Source organism: Pleurodeles waltl, chromosome 1_2, assembly GCF_031143425.1.
Source record: "Pleurodeles waltl isolate 20211129_DDA chromosome 1_2, aPleWal1.hap1.20221129, whole genome shotgun sequence".
In the NCBI taxonomy this organism is placed as follows: domain Eukaryota; kingdom Metazoa; phylum Chordata; class Amphibia; order Caudata; family Salamandridae; genus Pleurodeles; species Pleurodeles waltl.
This window is the reverse complement of record NC_090437.1, coordinates 395,784,924-395,809,747: the sequence shown is the minus strand read 5'-3', so window position 1 is coordinate 395,809,747 and position 24,824 is coordinate 395,784,924. Positions and strand designations below refer to the sequence as shown.

The following is a 24,824-nucleotide window of genomic DNA, read 5'->3' as shown; positions in this document are numbered from 1 at the left end:
TACACCTAGGTTACAGGGATGAATGGGAGGGGTCACTGGCCCCCTTACAATACCTGCCCCCCTAAGAACTCATGGACTGGCAGTCATTCTTGGGTGAAGCCAGCGGACTGGATACTTCTGCCCCTGCTGTGGCTACAGAGTATGGAGTTTCCTATTCTATGGTGGTGAGGTTTTGGACCTTGAGTTGACTTGGATAACAGTCAGGACTAACCTCCTGTCAGAAGTGCTTCAACCTGGAGAATCCCTGCTCCTCTTCAGTGAAGTCCTTACGGATGTTCTCCTGGGTACTTGGTCCAAACCCGACACAGGGGCTCCTGTGAACAGGACAATTGCCTGCCGCTATCTCTCCACTCTAGGGAACCCAAGCTTTCTGTCACAGCACCCCACCCCTGAGAGCTAGGTTATCCAAGTCTCCACCTCACATGGTGCTTTCCCTTCCACACCACCTTATTGGGAATCCAAGAGGCTGGACACAGTTGGGACGAATGTTTTCTTCTGCCAGGCTTGCCTTCCGGTCCTTGAACACCACGTGCCTTGTGGGCCATTATTCCCACATATTGTTCGATAAATTTTTGCAAGTGCCACCACAGTTCCCATAAGAGTCCCGGGCTGTACTCTTTCAGGCTGTTGCTGATGGGAGAGACGTGCCGAGGTTGACTGGACACGACCGAATCACTAGGCAGAACGGTTTCCTCGATAGAGGGCCCGAGGTGCCTTGCCTGCGTGAGGACGTCTGGCTTTTCAGGGGATGTGCAAGCTTCCTGATGGGTATGCACTTTGATGGCACATGTCGCTTCGGAGACCAGGCAGACTCTGCATTCAAGCGTTCTCGTGCTACGCCCAGGTCCTTGGGCCTTGCGGTGGCCAATCGCCCCCCTCAGTCTGTCTTTCGCAGGTAAGGAAGGGGCCTCCAACCACATCAATCCCAGCCACCATGTCACGCATGCTACCCCGCCTCTGTGTGGCTGAGGATGTGGGATCTACCGTCCTCATGGATCAAGACCCAGTGGTCTGGTCAGTCTGCCGCCCCCATCTCCCTCCACTCTGCAGCAGCCTCTAATCCTTCTTCGTCTGACTCTCCTCCAGCAGGGGCCGGTTGGAGGCAGGATTCGCCATCACCTCCTCCGCTGGCAATCCATCACGTCAGACAGGTGGGTTTTGCAGATAGTCTGAAGGGGTTACTCCATCCCCTTTGAGACTATCCTACATTCGGATGACAGAGAATCACTTGTCACTTCTCTGCGAGGCAGTTACTGCTCTCTTGGCCATGGGACCCATCAAGAAGATTCCTGTGCCAGAGGTAGGTTGTGGTTGTCATTCCTGCTACTTGCTTGGTATCCAAAAAGGGCTAGGGCCTTCACGCTATCCCAGACCTTTAGTCCCTCAAATCACTTCTTCAAAAAGGATGAGTTCAAAATGTTCACTCTGGCTCAGGTTCTTTCTGCCCCAGACACAGGAGACTGGTTGGTAACGTTGGACTTGCGGGACGCTTATTTTCATATTCCCGTCCTGCCTGCCCACATACGTTATCTGCGGATCACGGTAGACCTCATGCACTTTCAATTCTCTGTGCACCCCTTTAGCCTTACCAGCGCCCCTCGGGTGTTGACCAAAGTGATGGTGGTGGTCGGAGCTTTTCTGCTGAGTTTAGTGGTTTCAGTCTTCCCCTATCTTGAGAACTGGCTTTTGGAGGCAGGGCTCGCCCGGGCTGTCATCTCCTACCTCCAGACTACGATAGACCTCCTGCATTTGCTGGGATTCACTATAAAAGTGCCAAAGTCACACCTGACTCCTTCTCAGACTCTCCCCTTCATCGGAGCTGTTCTAGACACACTGCATCTCAGAGGGAACTGTGCAAGATCTGCAGTGGTGGCTTCAGGACCACAATTGCGGCAGGAGGCAGATCCCTCTTCCTTTCCCAACCAGATCTGACAGTAGTGACAGAGGCATCACTCCTTGGATGGGGTGGCCACATGGAAGAGGCGGAGATCAGAGGCGTCTGGTGATCATCGGCGGAGTCCAGGCTCCACATCCATCTTTTGGAGCTCAGGGCGATGAGGCTGGCATTGAAAACATTCCTTCCCTCCCTCAAAAGGAAAAGTATAGCAGGTGTTCACGGACAACACCACTACCATGTGGTACTGCAATAAGCAGGGAGGATTGGGGTCATGGACCTTTAGACATGGCTGGAACATTAGGGCGTTTTCCTGGTGTTTCAACACCTGGTGGGGTCTCTGAAACATCAGGGTGGACAAACTCCGCCGACAGTGCCTGGTTGAATGGCGTCTCCATCCGGAGGTGGTGCAAGGTCTCTTTCAGCAGTGGGGAGAGCCTTGGTTAAATCTGTTCACCTCCGCAGAGAACGTGCAATGTCAGCTGTTTTGCATGTTGGTGTTTCCATGGTGACACTTCTTCAGCACCGCTTTTCGTCTTGAGTGGAGCTCACCCCTCCTATACACCTTCTCTCCCATAACACTTCTGCTCAGAGTTCTCAAGAATGACCGGCCCAAGTAATCCTTGTTACTCTGGAGTACGAAGAGTCTTTTATCCTGAGGTGTTGAGCATGGCTAACGTCATTCTGATCAGACTGCCCCTTCGGGAGGATCTCCACCCAAACCTGTCCAGTCTCTGTCTTCTTGCGTGGAGATTGAGCAGCGGCAGTTAACAGCGTTTGACATTATCCCCGAAGTCTGTAACGTCATCTTGGCAGCCAAGCGTCCCTCCACCAAAACGGTATACACCTGTAGATGGAACTAATTTGTGGCATGGTGCACAGACAAGTCTGTTGACCCCCTGTCTGCCCTTCTTTTTGAAGTCTTGTTGTTTATACTTTGGCCCAGCAGGGCTCTGCTTTGGGCACCCCCAAAGGTTATTTGTCTTCTATCTCTGCTTTTCTGAGATTACCCGACGAACCCTCATTGTTTAAATCTCCTATTGTTAGTATATTTCTGAAGGGTCTTATCCACATTTCCTCCATCACCAGTCATAATGCCCCAATGGGATTTGAATCTGGTTCTTACTTTCCTAATGTGCGCTCCTTTTGAGCCGCTTCACAACTGTCCACTCAGGCTTCTGACATTAAAAACAGCCTTCTCCTTGTGGCCATCACTTCTGCCCGCAGGGTGCAGGCACTGTCATCTAAGCCACCCTTCCTTTCCATCTATACTGGCAAGGTGGTGCTTCGCACTAGGGCTTCCTTTTTGCCAAAAGAGGTCATGTCCTTTCATGTAGGCCAATCCTTCACTTAGCCTACTTTTTACACAACCAAACATCCTTTCCAGGAGGAGGAGAGACTCCACCTTGTGGACCCAAAAAAAGCATCAGCTTTCAACCTTGATCATACCAGAGTTCCGGGTGGACAATCAACTCTTCGTTGGTTATGTGGGTGCAAAGAAATGTCGGGCAGTGCAGAAGAGAACCATCTCCTGATAGGTTGTTTTCTGCATTAAAATGTGCTACACATTGACTAAAAAGCAACCCTCTGAGGGTTTGCACGCTCACTCTACCAGAGCAACAGCTGCAACCACTGCGTTAGCATGTGGAGTTCCAGTCCTGGACATCTGTCGGAGCAACTTGGGCATCCCTGCACACATTTACCAAACACTACTGCCTGGATAGTCAGGCCCGTGGGGCCGAGTACTTTGCCTGTTTGGTCCTGCGGGACTTCCTAGAATGATCTTGGTTGGCAGACCCTCCTCCAGGGATGGTATTGCTTAGGTGTCTATTCTAAGGTAGGGAATCTGCAACTAGAAATCTCTATCAGAATAACAAGTTACTTACCTTTGGTAACGTCTTATATGGTAGAGACACATTTTGGTTGCAGATTCCTTACCGACCCACCCATCCTCCCTGCTCTGCGAACTGATTTTTAGGGGCAGGACTTCCCTTTCAGGGCCCTATTTCTGACTTGTAGGTGTTTTTCATGGATCCAGGCTTCTGGCGTGGAAAGTCGTGAAAATAAACTGACCTCTGCGCACCGGGGTGCGACGTCATATCTGGTGAGCATGACGCCGACGACAGATGCTGAGCCGACTGATGCCACGGTACTGCTCAAGAAAAATATCTGGATCCAGAATGATACCTGGGGAAATTCTATGTTAAGGAATCTGCAACTGGAATATGTCTCTACAAATAAGGCGTTACTGACGCTAAGTAACTTGTTTGTTGTGATACCTTGGAAACCCACAGTCTCTGTGTCACAAAAGTCTAGTTAAACAGTAAATAATATGATATGAACTTGTTCCTAGCAATGTACCTTTGCACATCAGGAGTATTTTTTTTATTTTAAATTCTGTTTCGAGACGATGCATTTATTAATCTTCAAGGATAAATGTGACCTACAAGTATTTTAGCTTGGTTGCATGGGCACATCCTCAACATTTTTGTTCTTGTTTATTCGCCAACTTGATTGTCTTTTTGGGTATGATATGTCCCTATTGGTTCATGTAAGGTTTACCTGAGATATGGATACCTGGTGTGTTGCCCAAGGTAATGTTTCTTAATATTGTACATTGATTTTGAGAGAGTTCCTAGGCCGGTAGGCCATTCACCACTCATGGTGGTTCAACTCTGTGCTGACAAAGCGCTAAGCACTATATGGAATTTTGGATCGTTTAAATCCTTGTTCATTTGCTGAAATGTCTATTGAAGCCTTTGTTTGATTGCACTCAGTACTCTAAAATAGTCCTTCATCTAGCACTGTACAAGGAATCATCCTAAAATACTATGCATGCCTTTGTAATCCTTATTGTATTGGAGTTCTTTAGAAAAATTGATGTCCTATTTGGCCACATCATAATTAACAACCTCCTTGTCTGATGCCTTGCTCATTCATATGCTGCAATTACTATACATGTTTGGTACTATCCAGCCATTTGTTTGGAAACTAAATTATATGTTACTTAAAATATGATTACCAGTTTAGTTGTGCAGCTTCTCTTAGTGACACCAATTTTTCTATGATGAACTTGCTGTCTTACATGTAACTTTCCATTATTGTATGCTGACTTTGTAATAAATTGTGTTGTTGGTTTTAAATGTTTTATGTGTTGTTGGAAATGCATATTCATTAGCTGGCCTTTACTGGCCTTTAATTTTACTACTTTTTGTCCCCCTCTAGGAAGAGCTCCTGAAAGCAATTGCCACTGTAGTTTCAACAAGCAGGTGAGCAAAATGGTGATTTACCTGTAATATCTAGGATGATTAGCCATGCTACTCTTCAAACAGGTGCATTGCACTGATGTTCTGTAATGTAAGGTAAAAACTCTGTTATCAACTCTTATACCTCTGATCTCCAGAGATTTGTTTATGGAGCTCCAAAGTACAGTTTTGACTGCTACTATTGCTGAACATTAGGTGTGTAACATTGCAGTTTTGTGACTTCCTATAGACTTCTATCAGATTCCTCACTTTTTTAATATTCCCCAGGCATCAGACTAGATTAAGAAACTTTTGAGTAGTACTTCTGCATGCCAGTAAGTAGTGCCTTGTGGCTCTGCACTGACACCATTCTGGAAATTATGTGCAGTAGCAGTATAGGCAGTACCCTGACATCAGTTTCTTTTTTTTTTCATGCCATCAATCTGATAGAGACTTCTAGCCACAGATTCCTTACCTTTAAATTATTCCCAGGGGTCAGACTGGATCTGGAAATCTTTCATGAGCAGTACCCCTGCACACCGAAAAGTGGCGTCGTTCAGCTCCACGTGGTGGCATCTGTGCCAGAAATCACATGCGTGGTGCCTATTTAGAAGCCACTCCAGCGTGCTGATGCCAGTTCTTTTTTTTCCACCCTAGTCAGCGGAGATCCAGAGAGAGCTACCCCCAGCCATTTTTTGACTGACCGTTTTTTACTTTATGTTGACATTTCTTGAGATCTTTTTCCTGGTGTGGCAGGGGTGTCCACTTGGAAAGCTGGCTTGAAGCTCTGTGGCACCTGTCAGCCTCTGGTGCCTTGAGCATGACCATGACACATGGGCCTGTGTTGACTGCCGCACCACGCACCCCAAGGCCTTGAGGGAGTGGTCCCTCAAACTCCTTGCCGCTCGATGTATGATGCCACGTCTGTCTCGATCCTGGTTGAGAGGAAAGTCCCATGATCATTTTCAGAGCCACTGATCTTTGTCAAAGTTGTCTGGGCATTCGGGAAAGTCCCACGAAAAGAAAGAGTAAAAAGTCGAAGAGGTCTTCAACTTCGCCCCGTCCGTCAAAGTCAGCAGACAAGACAACGGAGCATCGTAATTGGAGGCCTGACTCCATGGTGAGCCTTTGCCGCCTTCACACCTCCCAAGTTTCCAGGAGCTGGAGTAAATCTCGCCCAACTCTCTGAGTTTTATGAAGCAAGGCACCTCATATTTGGGCAGGTCAACACCACTGGCGTGCCTGTAAGCCCTGCCAGTTGAGGAGGGGCCCCACTGGTTCTCCACAGGCAAGTCCGTCCCTGTCACCATTTGGTCCCCTTGGATCCAGAGATGTATCTAGACAGGTGCTAGTCGTCCTACCTCGACCTTCCCGTAACACCGGTCTCGATATCGACGCTCCCGGTGCCGTCCCCATTCCTCGTCCCTGACCCCGATACAAAGCTGGAGGGGCTTCACAGACTGGAGTCTTGCCTTCCAGACCAGAGGCAGAGCTCCGTTACTATGGGGTCAGACTTAGGTAAGAGTGGGAGGGGCCACTGGACCCTGAAGAGTACCAGCCTCTAGACCCAAACATGGACGGGTGTGAGAAATGAGTGAACACCAAAGGACTGGACACCTCCCCAGATACTGGCATGATCTCTCCTCCAGAGCAGTCAAGAATAACGTCATGACACAGATGCTTTAGCTTGGAGTGACCCCGTCAGAGCTGCTTCTCTCATTTAATGAAGCCCAAACGGATGTGATGCTTGGGGCCTGGTCCAAGCTCTGAACTGGGGCTTCTGTGAACAGGACAATTGCCCGCTGCTGTCGCCCCACCCTAGGGGACCCAAGTTTCCTTACACAGTACCCTTCTCTGGAGAGCTTTGGTGGTCCAAGCCTTCACTTACAGATAAAATCCTGCTGCATTCCCTACCACCTGACCAGATAGGGAATCCAAGAGGCTGGACACCTTGGGTAAGAAAATGTTTTCTTCCACCAACCTGGCACTGCAGTCTATGAACACCACATATCTTTTGGGCCATTGTGGGATTTGTTTGCGCACGTGCTGCCCATGGCCCCGGAGGAGGTCCAGGCCTTACTCTTCCAAGCTATGGCAGACTGGAAAGATGCAGCCAAGTTCACTATCAGATGTGGGCTGGACACGACTGACTCATTAGGCAGAATGGTTTCTTTGTCGATGTCCTTATGATGTCACACCTGGCTATGGATGACTGGCTTTTCAGGGGACTGGCAAGCTTTGCTTATGGACATGCCCTTTGTCTCTACGGAGACAAGGCAGACTCAGCGCTGAAGTGCTTCAAGGATAACAAAGCTATGGCCAGGTCTTTGGGCCTTTCTATGTCCCCCCACCAACCCCAGCCCCATTTCCTATGGAAGGGGCTTCCAGACATGTCTTTACTCGCCCAGTCACCATTTCATGTGAGCTCCCCAGCCTCTACCTGGCTGTGGAAGCTGTACCATCATACGGTCAGTCTGGCAGCCGGAGGTCAGTGCCAGTCCCCACTCCCTGGCAGATGCCACCTCCAAACCTCTTTTGTTCGTCCTCCAACCATCATGGGCAAACAGCGGGAGGCAGGATACGCCATCACATGCACCACTGGATGGCGATCACATCGGATTGCTGGGTTCTTGTCCAAAGGGGATACTCCTTCCCCTTCGTTACTACCCCTCCGTCCATGCCACCCTCTTGTGACTGGTTGATGGAGGACCACCTCTTCTTACTCTGCAAGGAACCTGCAACTCTCTTGGCTAAGGAAGCCATAGAGAAGGTGCTGATGCCAGGAGTAAGTTGTGGTTGTTATTCCTGCTACTTTCTGGTTCCCAAAAAAGACTGAGGCCTTTGTCCTTTCGTAGACCTACATCCTCTCAATTTCTTCCTGAAAAGGAGAAATTCAGAATGCTCACACTTGCTCAAGTTCTGTCTACCCTCGACCCTGGAGACTGGCTGGTAGTTTTTGACTTGCAGGATGTATTATTACTGCATTCCCTTCTTGCCTACCCACAGGAGTTACCTCCGTTTTGGCCTTACCAGCGCCCCCTGGGTGTTCACCAAGGTGATGGTGGTGGATGAAGCTTATTCGTGGCGATCAGAGGTACTAGTCTTCCCCATCTCGACAACTGGAGGCAGTTGTCTCTCACCTCCAGACTACGGCGGACCACCTACACTCGCTGGGGTTCATTATCAATGTGCCCTAGTCACACCTGACTCCCTCACAGATTCTCCCTTTCATCGAAGCTGTTCTGGAAAGGAACAGTTTTGGGCTTATCCTCCTGAACGGTGAGTCCAGGATATTCAGGCTATTATACCGATGTTTCATCCTCTATCCTCTATCCTGGGTTCCACTGAGACTGCCTCTGAGGCTGCTGGGCTTCATGGCCTCCTGCATCCCTCTGGTGACACATGCCCTCTGGCGACACATGCCCTCTGGCATATGCAGGCTCTGCAGTGGAACCGGAAATTCTAGTGGCACACCTTGAGGAGAATCTCTCTAACGTGGTCCAGATCTCTGAGGAAACTCCACAAGATCTGCAGTGGTGGTTAGAAAATCATGATTGGATCAGTGCCAGACCCCTCTCCCTTCCCCAGCCTGATCTGACAGCAGTGAGAGATGTCACTCCTGGAATGGGGCGGCCATCTGGGAGAGGTGGAGTCAGAGGCTTCTGGTCTCCGGCAGAATACGGAATCCACATCAACCTCCTGGAGCTCTGAGCAACCTGGCTGGTATTGAAAGCCTTTATACCCTCCATCAAGGGAAGACTAATGCAGGTGTACACAGACAACATCCCCCCCCCCCATGTGGTACTGCAACAAACAGGGCGCAGTGGGGTTGTGGACCCTTTGTGAAGAGGCTCTGCGCAATTGGATATGGCTGGAATGTCATGGCATATCTCTGATGGTTCATTACGTGGCTGACTCTCTGAACTCCAGAGTAGACAAACTCAGCTGAAGATACCTAACAGATCACAAATGGCATCTCCATCTGGAGGTGGTGCAAGGTCTCTTTCAGCAGGGGAGAGAGCATTGGGTAGATCTGTTCATCATCACAGAGAACGCGAAATGACTGCAATTCTGCGCAGTGAAACTTCGAAAGCAATTTGGTTTCTGAAACACTTTTTGTCTGGAGTGGAGCTCAGGCCTTCTGTTCACCTTTCTGCCACTCCTGCCCAGAGTTCTCAAGAAGATCAGGAATGACCAGGTTCAAGTCATCCTTGTTACATTGGACTGGGTGTGAAGAGATGATATCTCGAGCTGTTGAGCATAGCCATTAGTCTTCCGATCAGGCTGCCTCTTTGGGAGGATCTTCTGTTGCAGTAGCAGGGGAGGGTTCTCACCTGAACCTGTCGAAGCTCTCCCTTCATAAGTGGAGAATGAACCACAACAGTTGACAGCTTTTGACCTTCCACCCGAAATCTGCAGTGTTATCTTGGCAGCAAGTGTACCTCCACCAAGACGGTATGCATCTGCCCCTGTAGCAAGTTTGTGCCATGGTGTGCAGAAAAGAAAGTTGTTCCTCTTTCTCAGGTCCTTCTATTTATTGTTTCTCTTGCCCAGAAGGGCTCTGCTTTGGTCACCTTAAAGTGTTATCTTTCTGCTATTTCTGCCTTTCTGCAGTTGTCAGATCAGCCATCCTCGATTATATTCCCCCATTGTAAATAGGTTTTTGAAAAGTTTTTAACATGTGTTTCCACCTTCATCCTTTATCATGCCTCAGTGAGACCTCAAGCTTGTATTCATATTTCTGAGATGCGCTCCTTTTCAACCACTACAAAACTGTCCTCCTGGGCTCCCTACCATTAGGACTTCGTAGTGGTGATAACATCTGCCCGGAGAGTCAGTGAGCTCCCAGGCCTTGTCATCTAAGCCTCCATACCTCTCCATCTTTCCAGACAAACTGGTTCTTTGCACAAATGATTCCTTTCTGCCTAAAGTTTTCACTCCCTTTCATGTAGGCCAGTTCATCACCCTGCCCACCATTTATGCGCCGTCAGATCCCTCCAAGGAAGAGGAGCGACACCATCGACTGGACCCAAAAAGAGGATTGTCATTCTTTCTTGAGCTTAGCTTAAAACAATCCTGGGTGGTGACCAACTCTTTGTGGGGTATGTTGGAGCCAAGAAGGGAAGGCTGTGCAGAAATGGACCATCACCTGATGGATTGTGCTCTGCATTAAAATCTGCTGCGCATTGGCTAGGTGGCCCCTCTGAGGGTTTGTGTGCACATTCCGGCAGAGTTAAGACTCTGCCTTTTGCATTAACACACGTCCTGGACATCTTCCACGCAGCAACGGTAGCGTCTCTGCACGTGTTCACCAAGCACTTCTGCCAGTTAGGTTCATCGGAAAGGGCACTATACCTGTTCGGTCTTGCATGACATTTTAGTATGAAACGGTAGCAACATAGGTATCTATTCTAAGATAAGGAACCTACGGCTAGAGGCTCTATCAAGAGAACAAGTTACTGACCTTTGATAACTTCTTATCTGGTAGCGACTCTAGCTAGCTGCAGATTCCTTACCGGTCCACCCATCCTCCCCACTCTATCAACAGGTTTCTAGAGTCAAGGCTGTTTCTCTTTTAGGGACCTAGTTTTCAGTGCACTGGTTTGGCACTCATATAGAACACCACACGTCACTTCAGGCTCAGATGACGAATGCAGGGGTACTGCTCAGGAAAATGTTGTGATTTAGTCTGACACATGGGGATAATTAGTGGCATAACAAAGGCCACCGTGGTGCGGGGGCCCCCTGAGCTCCAGTGTGCCCCCTCAGCAAAATACCCTGGCCTGGGAACTTCTGAGTGAGTCCGAAGGGGGGGCGTCCATGAACTTTGCAGGGAGGTCCCCCTCAAGTTTTGTTACGCCAGTGGGGATAATTCTAAGGTAATGAATCTGTGGCTAGATAGTCTCTATTAGATAAGATGTTACCGACGGTAGGTAACTTACTTGACATGGATTTGTAGCAGCCTTTTGTTTCTTCGAGACCTATTTATCCCAGAAATTTTACAGTGTGCAAGCAAAACGTTACCTCCGAAAATGACAGGTTTTAATGTGGACTCTCACAAGCAAATGTTTGTGACCTGTCCTCATCAGGTTTGCTTGTGGTGTCTGGGGTCGAGTTGCAACTCTAAAGCCTGCAGTGATTGGGTGTTGATGAACCTGAAAGCCATTTGGAACTGTGAAGTGAATCTTTGTCACTGAGCAGCTTAGGAGTTCACGTCAAGACACGTCCAAGGTTCACTTTTAGACCCATTTCTGGTCTAGAAGTCGCAAGAGTTGATCCTTAGGTCGATCTCCGACACACTTCAAATCTTTGGTTTAGTCAAAGAAAAAGCATAACTCTCGTACTCCTGAAAAGCCATAAGGGCATCACTGCGGAAGTCAGTCAACATCAGCATCAGTCCCTCAACTTCCTATGTTTTCGAGGCCGTATGTGACCGAGGCAGATCCTACAGGTCCATGTGTCCATGCGCTGACTTTGGATTCCTTCTGACTCCCTCTGGCGCACGTATAAGCCCCATGGAGCCGAGAGATCTTCCATCTGGTATAACGCCTGTGGCTTTGCCCTTGAGGCCAGAAGTTCCCTCGGAATCCGCGACTGGGACTCTCTGGTCCATATTTACTCCGCCTCTGGCTCCACACCTTTTTCCGGAGCATTGGTGCCGACTTAATCGGCCCAGAGGAGAAAGTGTCCATTATGCTTGCCGACTCAATTGTCGCTGCTCTGACCTTGACGGCAGCCACGCTTGGATTCTGTCAAACCACAACTTTCTCCATCTGATCCGCTTGCAGTCTCTCCACTTCTGCTAGATGTATTTCAAACACTACTTTCCTTGTTTGGAACAGATTCCGATAATGGCTATGATGCAGGGGATGAAAGTGTCCAGCCTTACCATAAAGAAAACTGGTATAATGAACTTTGAGCCCTTTAGTGTGCCCTTAGTGGAATACTACTACATGATTGAAGGAAGCACCCAATGATTTCACCAGGTTGGCAGCCCATACCATCAGACAGGTGGGTCGTCAAGAGAACGTTACTGACACTGCCAAGTTGATTATCCATTGTTGCCGGGATACTACGGATTCCTTCAGCGGAGCCAGTGGCACTAGTGCTGCTATACGTTACCATGCCTGGTTGCCCTCAATGGGTTTTTCAAATAATGTACGGTCATCCCTTATGGACATGCCCTTTGATGGGACTTATCTTTTTGGGGACAAGGCATGCTCCTCTCTGGAGCATTTTAAAGAGAGCCGGGCCACAGCGACCTGCCTTGGTCCATCAGCCCACCTTACCAGCCACATAAATCCTACATTTCCTTTTGTGGTTTTGGTTGGCTACCCTACACTAACAGCCACATTAGCCTCAGCAAGGAGCCCAGCAGGTTTGTGATCAAGACTGTAGCACCCACCCCCTCAGTCAGGGACAGCATGCCTTCCAGTCTACAGCCCCTAGCAGCCCCACCTGCCAAACCGCTTTAGCGTGCCCTTAGTGGAGCACAGCCACCCAGCTGGAGGCAGGATCCAACAACTAACAGGGTTGGCAGGCCTTAACATCGAGTAGGTGAGTCCTGCAGATTGTCTGGAGGATGGTTTGCCTTACCCTTTATATCCACTCTGCCAAATCTTTCAATGCCCTCAAAACTGCTGTAGTAAAATAGCTCCCTGTTACAGTTACCCCCCACTATTTGCCTGATATTGATGCTGACTTGACTGAGAAGTGTGCTGGGACCCTGCTAACCAGGCCCCAGCACCAGTATTCTTTCACTTAAAAATGTACCATTGTTCCACAATTGGCACATCCCTGGCACACAGGTAAATCTCTTGTAAGTGGTACCAAGGGCCCTGTGACCAAGGAAAGTCCCTAAGGGCTGCAGCATATGTTTTGCCACCCTAAGGGACCCCTCACCTAACACATGCACATTGCCATTGCAGATTTTGTGTGTTGGTGGGGAGATCAAGGCTAAGTCGACATGGCATCCCCTTCAGGATGCCATGCACACAAAATGCTGCCTGTGGCATAGGTAAATCACCCCTCTAGCAGGCCTTACACCTCTAAGGCAGGGTGCACTATACCACAGGTGAGGACATAGCTGCATGAGCAATATGCCCCTACAGTGTGTAAGTCTGTTCTTAGACATTGTAAGTACAGTGTGGCCATATTAAGTATATGGTCTGGGAGTTTGTCAAAACAAACTCAACAGCTCCATAATGGCTACACTGAATATTGGGAAGTATGGTATCACATGTCTCAGAATAATAAACCCACACGGATGCTAGTGTTGAATTTATTTACAAAATGCACACAGAGGGCATCTTAGAAGATGCCCCCCCTGTATTTTACCCAATCCTTCAGAGCAGGACTGACTGGTCTGTGCCAGCCTGTCACTGAGACAAGTTTCAAAGCCCCTCCCCCCCCTCCCCCACGGTTAAGAGCCTTTGTGCTCTCTGAGGCCAGAAACAAACCTCCCCCCTGCAGGAACTGTAACACCTAGCAGTGAGCCTCAAAGGCAGGGCACTCTAGCTAGTGAAGATGCCCGCCCCCTGGACACAGTCCCCACTTTTGGTGACAAGTCTGGCGGAGATAATGAAGCAGGAGTCACCTACCAGTCAGGACATCCCCTAAGGTGCCCTGAGCAGAGGTGACCCCTGCCTTTAGAAATACTCCATCTTGGTTTTGGAGGATTCCCCCAATAGGAATAGGGATGTGCTCCCCTCCCCTCAGGGAGGAGGCACAAAGAGGGTGTAGCCACCCTCCAGGACAGTAGCCATTGGCTACTGCCCCCAGTCCTAAACACACCCCTAAGTTCAGTATTTAGGGGCGACCCTGAACCCAGGAAATCAGATTCCTGGAACCTACACAAAGAAGGACTGCTGATCTAAAAGCCCTGTAGAGACGACGGAGACTACAACTGACTTGGCCCCAGCCCTACCAGCCTGTCTCCAGACTCCAAGAACCTGCACAGCGACGCATCTGACAGGGACCAGTGACCTCTGAGGACTCAGAGGACTGCCCTGATCCCGAAGGACCAAGAAACTCCAGAGAACAGCGGCACTGTTCACTAACAGCAACATCTTTGCAGCAAAGAAGCAACTTTTAAAGAACTCACTCTTCCTGCTGGAAATGTGAGACTTCACGCTCTGCACCTGACTCCCCCGGCTCGAGCTCCAGAGAATAAACACCGCAGAGAGGACTCCCAGGCGACTGCGACTACATGAGTAACCTGAGACAACCCCCCTGAACCCCTGCAGTGACGCCTGCAGAGAGGATCCAGAGGCTCCCCCCGACCGCGACTGCCTGGTAACAAGGAACCCGACGCCTGGACCAAGCACTGCACCCACAGCCCCCAGGACGGAGAGGAACCAACCTCCAGTGCAGGAGTGATAAGCAGGCGGCCCAGACAGTGGCTGGCCCGAGAACCCCCCCCCGTGCCCTGCCTGCATCGCCTAAAGTGTCCCCCGGGTCCCTCCATTGCTTTCAATAGCCAACCCGATGCCAACTTTCCACACTGCACCCGGCCACCCCGTGTCGCTGAGGGTGTGTTTTGTGTGCCTGTTTGTCTCCCCACTGCCCACCTCCTTTCCCCCAATGCTCTACAAAACCACCCTTGTTTGCACCCCGAGGACCCGGGTACTTACCTGCCAGCAGACCGGAACTGGAACAACCCTGTTCTGCATAGGCGCCTATGTGTTTTGGGCCCTCCTTTGACCTCTGCACCTTACCGGCCCTGTGTTGTTTGTGCAGCGACTTTGGGGTTGTCTTGAAACCCAATGGCGGGCTGCCTATGTCCAGGAGACTGAACTTGGAAGCGCTTTACTTACCTCAGAAACTTAACCATATTTACCTCCCCCAGGAACTGTTGATTTTTGCACTGTGTCCACTTTTAAAATAGCTTATTGCCATTTTAACCTATACTGTGTGTACTACTGCTTTAATTCAAAGTTCCTTACTTACCTGTGTGAAGTACCTTGCATTTTATGTACTTACCTAAAATCTTGAATCTTGTGGTTCCAAAATAAATGAAGAAAATATATTTTTCTATATAAAAACTATTGGCCTGGAGTTAAGTCTTTGAGTGTGTGTTCCTCATTTATTTCCTGTGTGTGTACAACAAATGCTTAACACTACCCTCTGATAAGCCTACCGCTCGACCACACTACCACAAAATAGAGCATTAGAATTATCTAATTTTGCCACTATCAACCTCTAAGTGGAACCCTTGGACTCTGTGCACACTATCTCTCACTTTGAGATAGTATGTACAGAGCCAACTTCCTACAACAGCCAACGGAGGACCATCTGCCCGTCTTATGGCAGGAAGTGCTAGACCTTTTGGTAAAGGGGGGGCAACACCACAAATAGGCTGTGTTTTTTTTTTTTTTTTTTAAATATTTTCTGGTGCCAAAGGTCTGAGGTCTTCATCCTAGTTTAGACCTGTGCCCTTTCAAAGCATTCCTCTAGAAAGACAAATTCACTGTGTTCACCCTGGTCTTTTCTGCCCTCAACTCTGCAGACTAGATTGTGTTGTTGGATCTGCAGGACGGCTATTTCCATATACTTGTCATGCAGGCCTATTGGTGGTTTTTGGTTGAATAGGAGCATTTTCCATTCACTGTGCTCCCCTTTGGTCTCACCAGTGCCCCTTGGTTATTCTTGAAAATTATGGTGGTGCTAGCAGCATACCTTCGCAGGTCAGGGGTCCAGCCTTCCCTTACCTCAACGAATTGATGTTGCGTGTAGGCTCACCCCAGACAGTTGTCAACTGCCTCTAGACTATGGCACACCTCCTGTATATTTAGGGTTTACTTTTAACTTGCCAAAATCACCCCTGACTCCTTCTCAGAAACTCCCCTTTATTAGAACCATTCTGGACAGTTTGATTTCATGTCTTTCCCCTGAAAAGGAGAGTCTGATCTTTCACCCTCTGCCCTGGTTTTCAGTGAAGTAGACTCTGAGGCTGCTGGGATTGATGGCCTCCTGCATCCTGCTAGTCAAGTACACCAATGGCATATGCAGGCTCTGCAATGGGATCTGAAGTATCAGGGGGCTCAACATCAAGAGGACCCCTCCGACTACATCCACATTTTGGAGCTTACTGCAAATATCTGCAGTGGTTACTGGACCGCAAATGGGTCAGCAGCAGTCCCCTCTCCCTTCTCTTCCCAGAGCTGACTGTGGTGACCAGTGTGTCACTTGAGGGTTGGGGAGGCCACCTGGGAAGAGTTAGAGTTCAGAGGCCTCTGATCTCCTGTGAAGTCTCAGCTCCATAACAAACATTTAGAGCTGAGGGCAATCTGCTTGATGTTGACAGTCCTTCTACCATCCATCAAAGGGAGGGCTGGTATAGATGCTTATGGACAACACTACTGCCATGTGTATTGGTTCCAGACCCTGTGCAAGAAGACACTTTGCTTCTGCAAATAGCTGGACCATCAGTGAATTTTTCTGGTGGTGAACATGTATTGCCAGCATATCTGTGTGTAGAGTTTTTTCAAGGTGTCTCTGGACTCCTGTATCCCTTCCTGCTGATACCGCTTTTGCCCCGAGTTTTGAAGAAGATCAGGACCCATTGGACTCAAGTCATCTTAGTGGCCCTGGATTGGTCACTGAGATCATGGTATCCAGAACTTCTGTGCATGAGCATATGATCTCGAATCAGGCTGCCTCTCCAGAAGGATCTGCTGTCGCTTCAATGGGGCATGACTGTGTATCCGGGCCTCCATGATCTTCACCTTGATGCTTGGAATTCAAGCGACGATAGCTGAACAACTTTGACCTTCTTCCAGAGGTGGTTACTATATGTTAATGCAACCACCACCACTACTCACGGCATTTGGTATGCGTGGCAGGGGTTAGCCGCATGGCGTGTCCTGTTGCCAGGCCTTGCAACCAACCTGCAGCCAGACCCTGTGGCCAACCCCCTATAACCACCCAGCCCGCATGTAGAACTCTGAGTAGGTCTCTGAGTGTGTGCATAAGTACCTCAGTGAGTTTGTCAGTGGGTGCATGAATCTAATTGGATGTGAGAGTGGATGCATGAATTTGATTGGGCGTGAGTCTCTGCGTGGGTGGGTGTGAGTGGGTACATGAGTGCATCTGTGAGTTAATAAATTAGTGTCTGAATGAGTCTGTGTTTGTTTTTTTTTTCGGCGTTATTTACAGATTTGTTGCTATGTTGCACAGGGGACCACGCGGACGGTTGCCACAAATTCATGAATATCACATGTGGGAAAAAATGCCTGTTTCTCAACATAATATAAACCTCAGGGAGTACCTCAAAGACCCCTATATGCCAACATAGGGCCAGGGTACCTCTACCCTGACCCCTTATGCCACTATTAATTTTAATTCTCAGCCTGGGGCCTGGGCCCCGTTACCTAAAATGGCAGCTGCAACTTTCTGCTCATGTTGCTGCCAGCTAATCACAGCATTTGTATTGGCACGCATTTTTGTGAATTCGCTTGGATAATCACAAATTTCTCATGAAAGATCTGCAGCCCTAGATAAACAAATTTATTTTCCCTTCAAATGCTCAAACTACTGAACTGCAGAACTAAATCTAGCTTTCTGCCAAATTTGGCGTAATTCTGTCCAGCTGTTCGGACTGTGGTTGTGTTCAAACTCCAATGGTAATTAACAGGGGAGAGACACTTTTTTTTTAAACACCCACTCCCATTTTATTTTTTATTTTTCTCGGCCCCCACTTGACAGATCACCCTGAAGCTTTGCATGCGGAATAATAATCACTGGCACATTTTGTGGGGAAAGTGTTTGTGAAGATTCGTCAAAGGACGCCAAAATTATAGGCAAGTCAAAAAATGCTTTTCCTGTGTAAACATGGGCCTAACTATAACTACATACTGGCAACTGCCAGTAGGTAAAAAACATTTTATATATATGTAAGTTCACTGAAATAAGCACAGATTACAGGGACATTATAGTTAGGTTCAGATTTTACTCAAACAAAACAATAGAAATTCAGCAATTATAGTTAGTTATCTCAAGTAATTAACTCGTGCCCGACAGTAACTATAACTCATGCCTCTGCAATGCACAGTTTATACATCAATAACTTTACACAAATGTTGCTGTGATATTATCAGTAATGTTAGTGAAGATGTTATGAGCGATGTAATGTGTGGTAATTACTGCATGGTGAGGGCACAAGTTATAGTTACCTTAAGGCGATCCCTTCCCCTTACTTTTACACATTGGGCTCAGACTGCATTTTCTTTTTTTCTTTTTTTTATAACATATTTAGGCAACAAGGGCTAGAGGGCTAGGAGTGAGTGGTGTCCTCACCCTGCCCCCTTATCTCTTTTTATCTCTGTCTTTTTTTTCAATTTTCAGGACCTGGGACTTGTCCGCAACATTTTCTTTCCTATTGTAGCCAGCCAGTCAGAGCCCAAGAGTGCACCCCTGTACAACTGAGGGGGCCCAAGGGAAAAAACGCTTCTGAGCCAGTCAGTGTGTTCTATTTTTTAAGCTGGATTAGAGGGACAACCAACCTAACACATAGTGCCAACCACTGCTATGTACAGACTTCACCCGTGCACATCAGGGTTTGGGGAGTGCCTGGTCTTGTGCCCAACCTACTGTGAGCGGCCAGCCCCTGCTCGGCACAGCATGAATAAGCCGCAGGAGGCCAACCCGCTGCTGGGTGCCAATGTGGGTAGCCAACCCCTGCTGTGCACAGACAGTTTATTTCACCTCTGTTTTCTCTAAATTAGGAAATCGTTTCTCATATTGTGTTTATTTTTGGTGAAAATTTGTGCTCCTAAGAAAAATAGAATTTTGCAGCAAAAAATAATTCCTGTTTTGCTGCTCAAAAACAAGATGGCCACAAGATCATCATTTTAATTAAAATTCTGATTTATCACAGTGGACCTATTTTTGTTTAGGTAGTTTTTCCATGCCGTTAGGTTCTGCCCGCAAAAAGAACAGATGATGGACAGAATGCTGAATAATGCAGACATTCACCCCCCAGTCACAAAGATCTGAGTTTAATCCATCATTTATTTGCTCACCACACCACCCCAGTTTGGACACAGCCATATGTAAATCAGTCTTGACCCTGCTCCCCATGACGAGCTGCCAAGTCCTGCTCAGCATTCCCCTGTTGTTGGGCATCTCACTTGGAGACCGCCCCCTCAGGATGCGGACATTTTAATTCTCGGCATAAAAATCAGTTTTCAAGATGGCATCCCCTTCCTCAGCCAGTCACACTGTAAAAATACAAATGTGGGTCAGAGTATTCACGATTTTGTAAATCACAATTTTAAACAGCAGAGGTATACAAAAATGTTAATCCTTTCAAGCCCATATGGAAACTTTTTCAAATGGTTAAACCTAAAAACAAAAAAAACGATTGAATGGATTTATACAAACCAGTGAAAAGTGTGCTTTATGTTCACAGTCTTACTTTCATGGTAAGTATGAAGTAAATAAGTTCTGCTGATTTGCTGTAGATGTGAGTAAAGCAAATTTTGTTTGGGAGCTAAAATGGGGAAAAACAACTCTTTCAACACCACATCCCTACTTCACAGATCTTTACAAAAATGAGTGACCTGTAGGTGAGTAAGGCAAGCAATTGCTAACTTCTAATGGATACTTCTAACCACAGAATCCTCAATTTAAGAATATCCCCAGGTGCCGGACTGGATCTGGAAAATGTTAACAGCAGTGCTCCTGTGTGCCACTAGGTGGTAGTGTGTGCTTCCGCATTAGCTTTGATCTGCTACAGAAATGTAGCGAGTTGAATGTAAGCACCACTAGTGTGCACTGGCATCAGTTCCTTTCTTTCTGCACTTTAGTACGTGGATCCGAAGCTCACTCCTAACTTTTTCTCAGCAGTTGGCAAGTTTTTTTTTTTTTCCCCTAAGAAAGTAGTAATTTTCCCAGTGTGCAGGGGGACTGTTGCCAACGAAGGCTGCAGGGTTCGAACCTTGTAGGGATTGGTGCAAGCAAATGTGTGTGGCGGATTCCCATGAGGTATGTCTCTGCTGTTTCGGTTCAAGCAAGACTACATGCCCTGCGAGGAGAGTGCGCTTATGAATCTGAAAGCAATTCTGGAACACACAACCAACGCTTTTCTTCACTAAGCATTAAAAGAAGTCATGGAACTCTCAAATCTGTTCGGGTTGAAAGCACAAACCTGTTCCTGCAACAGGTCCTCGTCTAAGTCTTCTGGTAAGTTGAAGAAGCTGAAGCATAAGAAGGTTAAGTGGGATTCGTCCCAATCTTACTACCCTCATACAAAGACGTGAAGACATCAGGGTGCACCTCGGTCCCCTCCTCACCTGAGAAACTGATTTAAGAGCTTATCCAGATGCTCCCTGAATTTCAGGGCCTGTTAGCAACGTCGCAACAGAGTGAGACTTTTAAAGCCGCCATTTTGCCTATTTTTGGCACCTTTCCAGCCCAGCTCCCTCTGCTGTGCCTCTGGCCCCTAAGCTATGTGGAGGGCAGCAGGCAGGGTAACTGCTAACGGGTTCAAACTGTCTGTGTTTCCTAGACCCTTCTCAGGTTCTGTTTGTTGCTGGAGCCGACCATTCCCCTTGAGATAAACACCGGTCCTGATGCCAGACTCTGTTCCTGTTGTACACTCAGACTCCATGTCGTCTCAACTCCAGCTGAGGTCACCGTTTAGTTTGGTTCAGGTAGAACAGTAACTTTACCTTGGAGCTGTACATCCAAAAACTTTTCGTTCAGACTCTGATCAAGTCAGCCAGCCTTTGACGAAGAGATGATGATGATGAGGATTTTCTCCCCACACCCTACGATGATGAGTTTTTTCATGGATTTACAAGAGGCCAGTGGATTGGACACTTCCTCGGACACCGGGTTGTGTCTTCCCCCTGGACTATTAACAGAAGAGTGCCTCTTTTGATGTCGTGATGAGACGAACAGCAGAGGTATTGGATTTACAGCTACAAACAGTGGAAATCAAGATTAATTTATTACCTGATGTTTTGCACCTTTGGCAGACTTTTGCTGCATGATTACCTCCATTTAATGAAGCCCTGACTGACACTCTTATGGGCACATGGCCTGAAGCTTGTTCCTGCCCTCCAGTGGACAGATAGGTAGCCAGACGTCATAGACCGTGCCAGGAGATCCTGATTTTTTGACACAGCCCCCTACATAAGAAAGGTTGATGGCTCAAGCTACCACCAGTAGACTAAAGCTCTGATTCACTACAGGCCAAATTGTCTGATGCTTATTATTTGTTTTGTCTCTGGTCCAGCAGTGGGCACCATTAAAGACATACCAACCCTTTCTTTTTTTCTTCTTTTTTTTTGCTTTCACCGGACCAGCTGTCCTTGTACAAATCACCCATTGTGATGAAATTTCAAAAGGTTTGTCTCCTTTGTTTCCCCCACAACCCCTTTGTAATGCCACAGTGAGACCTTAATTTGCTCCTCCGTTTTCTCATGTGCACGCCATTTGAACCTCTGCTCAGCTGCTCTGTGTCTATTGACACTGAAGACTATGTTCGGGGTTACTGTAACATTTGCTCGCTGCATTCCAAACTCTCGGTGCAGCTGGCTTATACCACTTTTTTCCCGAGGTCTGGTTTTGTGATATCACATCCAAGAATATACAGGATTCAAACTGATGATGTGGTGCCAACTAATGCAGGAGAACTGCATCAGCTTTTCCACCTCTAATTTGGCATCTGGAAGAGATTTGTGAGGTGTGTAATCTGGAGGTAGAGTATCCACCTGAAATTTGGCATGGTAAATCAGATATGTTGCATTGAAAGCCCAATGGTTAAACCTTCAATTCAATTATTTGTATATGTAAAATGACGTATTATCCACTTTGTGAAGTAATCACTTACCATAATGCTGAGTGTTATGAGGCTTCGTGCCATGTGATGATAATAATGTTGCTATATTTCTGTATAGCGCAGAGCTGCAAAGATCTGTGCCAGACCAGCCTACTGTGGAGGATATTGTACAGGCTGTTTTGAAGGAGTGCCGAAAAGAGAACCTTAAATACAAGACAACTGCCCTTAAGTGTGCAGCAGATGTGCTGAATGCAACCAAAGAGGACAGATTCCAGGATATGGCAGAACTTCTATTTCCTATTATAAAGAAGGTACTTCTACAGATTTATACCTACTGAAAAATCACAACCATTTACATTGACAGGTGGTTGTACCAGGTTATATATTTTTTTGTATTCTCTTCATAGATTTCTACTCCTTTGAATGCCCTCTTCAAGAATTTATGCTTCTTTGATTGTGTCCTTGAAATTGTAGTATCCTAACATGGGCATTTGGTATACCCAAAGGTAATAGTAATTGGAAATGTAACCTTTAACTTTAATAAGGAACTAATTAATTGGAAATGTATCCTTTAATAAGGAACTAATTTATTCTATAAAAAAAAGAGGCTAACCATTTAAAACCCCATTTGGGCGGGAAATGTGTTTCATCATCTTTGTTCCAAGTTAGTACAAAAGGATCAGAGTAAGGAGCAAAGAGGTATTAGAGTTGTTTGTGACATTAGTAAAGTTATGCTGAACATGACTCAAGTGCTGCTTTAGAAATTTGCTCATTTGAAACTCACTATTACGTGACTAGGGTCGAATACTCTTCAGACACTTTTAAATGGATGGTAAATTCGAGCCATGTAGTATGAAGAAAATGAAGCCCTGAAGCAAGGGGTTTCTCCAAATTTGAGAGGTAAAGGGATGCATTCGAGAAGAGCCAGACCTCAAACAGGACATGCATAGTGTCACAGCCTGGCTGTTTCACCTCAAGTGTCACTTCCACCCACTTCATCAACATCCTCTAGGAATACTATGAATATTTTGCTATTGTGAATGTAAATTCGTTCTGTTCTCCTGCTTATTATTTAGAAGTAGACATAATACTACTGTAATTTAGAGCCACTGGCTTTTAGAAGTATTGTTTTCAAAACATATCACCAAATGAAAAAAAGATTGTGGTGCCATTTTATTGCAAGGTATGCCTAAGGAGCTCTGAGTCAGATGTTTGCAAGGGGCAGTGTTTCACAATACCCCTAAAATAAGCACATTGTTTGCAAATGTTTTTTAGTGTGGTCCCTTAGGTATTATCTGATTTTATAAACCAAAAATCTTCCCATCATTGTTAATACTAGCATATTTTTAAAGCATTTTATTACTTTGGAGACCCTTTTTTGTGAACTTCCATCGTGCCTTGAAACTAGAAGTTGAAGGAGAGGGAGTGGACTGTATTATTCTATTGATTGATCAAAAGTTAATAGGTTGTTTTTCCTTCTCACTAGTAAGGTTACATGCTTGGTTATATTTTTCCTCCCTGGCCCCAAATCAACTCGTAACATCCTTCGTATCCCCTTCCATCCCCACTCCAAGTTAAAACCATACATACCTGGCAAACAATTTTCTTTCCTCATTACTATTATAATTGTCAAAAGCACTATGCCCCCCCCCCCTTCCCCCGCATAGAAGACTTGTCTATGATTGTCTTGTGGCCACCAATTTACTCTCCTGAAATTGAAGAAGAATACTTTGAACTGATTCCATAGGATCATGAATAAAGTGTGAGTTTGACGAGCCATCAGCATGGTGACATTGCATTATGTGCACAAGAGAGATGTTTTCATGTTTTAGGTTAGCAGGCTTCATACAATTTGTACGAAGTATGGTTTCTAGTCACATTTAACTACTTTTTCTTCAAAAGGTCTTTGCTGAGTAATAATGTAAGAGCAGAAGTAAGGCTCCATTGACTGCATCCTGAAATTACTTGTGAGCAACTTCAATGAAACGTGCCGGTTCCACTTACTAACGTGCTAGGCAAATATGACTGATCATGGAGTCGTGACATTTTACAGAAAAAGCTCCCATACAAAGACAGAAAATACTTTTTTGGAGGTCTTTCAGGAGTTTGTGATTGTCTCCAGTCAAGTTATCAGTGTGGCTGCTGACTACTTTGCCTTTTTTCAATCCATGGATATTTCTGGGGATTGGCCATGAAACTCAATACTTAGCTTCTTTTTATGGTTCTAAATCCTGAAAAAACTGTTGGGACACAAAAGTCCTCTACATGGTAAAAGATGTTTATCTTCTGCCCTGAATGCCAAACTGTACTGCTGTCTCAATCCCTAATATAGATTTTTTGATAAAAGCAAACATGGGTCTCGTATGTGCGTTGTGACAAAGGCCTGTCTCACGGTTTATGGTCTCAGATAACTGGGAGAGGTGCCAAGAGTGCTAACCTCAGAGTGGCGGAAGGCCGCCGCCTTCCCCAATAGTTAAGTAGCACGTGGTGGCAGCACTGGTCACTGGAGCGAGTCACTCACCTTTTCAAAGGCTCTGTTGTGTGCTTAATTCAACCTTGGCCTACATCAGTTAGATGTAGAGTGCTGCACAGCGCCGGAGTGGTGACTGTGCTGGATGTATGTGTTTCTGGGGAGGGTGCAGAGCAGTACTGTGCAGTACCAGCATGGTTAGTGCATGTTCTGAGTGTATGTATGTCTGTGAGGAATACATTACATGTGAGAGGTGGTGCTTTGTAGTGTGTGCACAATGAAAGCATGTGCGACTGTATGTGTACTTTCAAGAAGTGCAATATATGTTAGTGAAGTGTAGTGCAGCATGTGCATGGTGAGTTTGTACTAGCAGTGTGTGTGCTTTTAAATAGCACACCATAACAGAATACAGAAAGGACACATTACTGA

At 46.8% G+C, this 24,824-nt stretch overlaps 1 protein-coding gene across 2 annotated transcripts in view; it reads left to right on the top strand.

Annotated features, from left to right (window-relative positions):
- The window catches only part of ECPAS (Ecm29 proteasome adaptor and scaffold), a 790,558-nt gene that overhangs the window by 705,935 nt on the left and 59,799 nt on the right, over positions 1-24,824 (top strand). For both annotated transcript variants that reach the window (XM_069240017.1, XM_069240008.1), the window contains exons 43-44: positions 5,120-5,163; positions 22,044-22,236. In XM_069240017.1, coding sequence (XP_069096118.1) covers positions 5,120-5,163; positions 22,044-22,236 — 237 coding nt within the window. The remainder of the gene's footprint in view (positions 1-5,119; positions 5,164-22,043; positions 22,237-24,824) is intronic.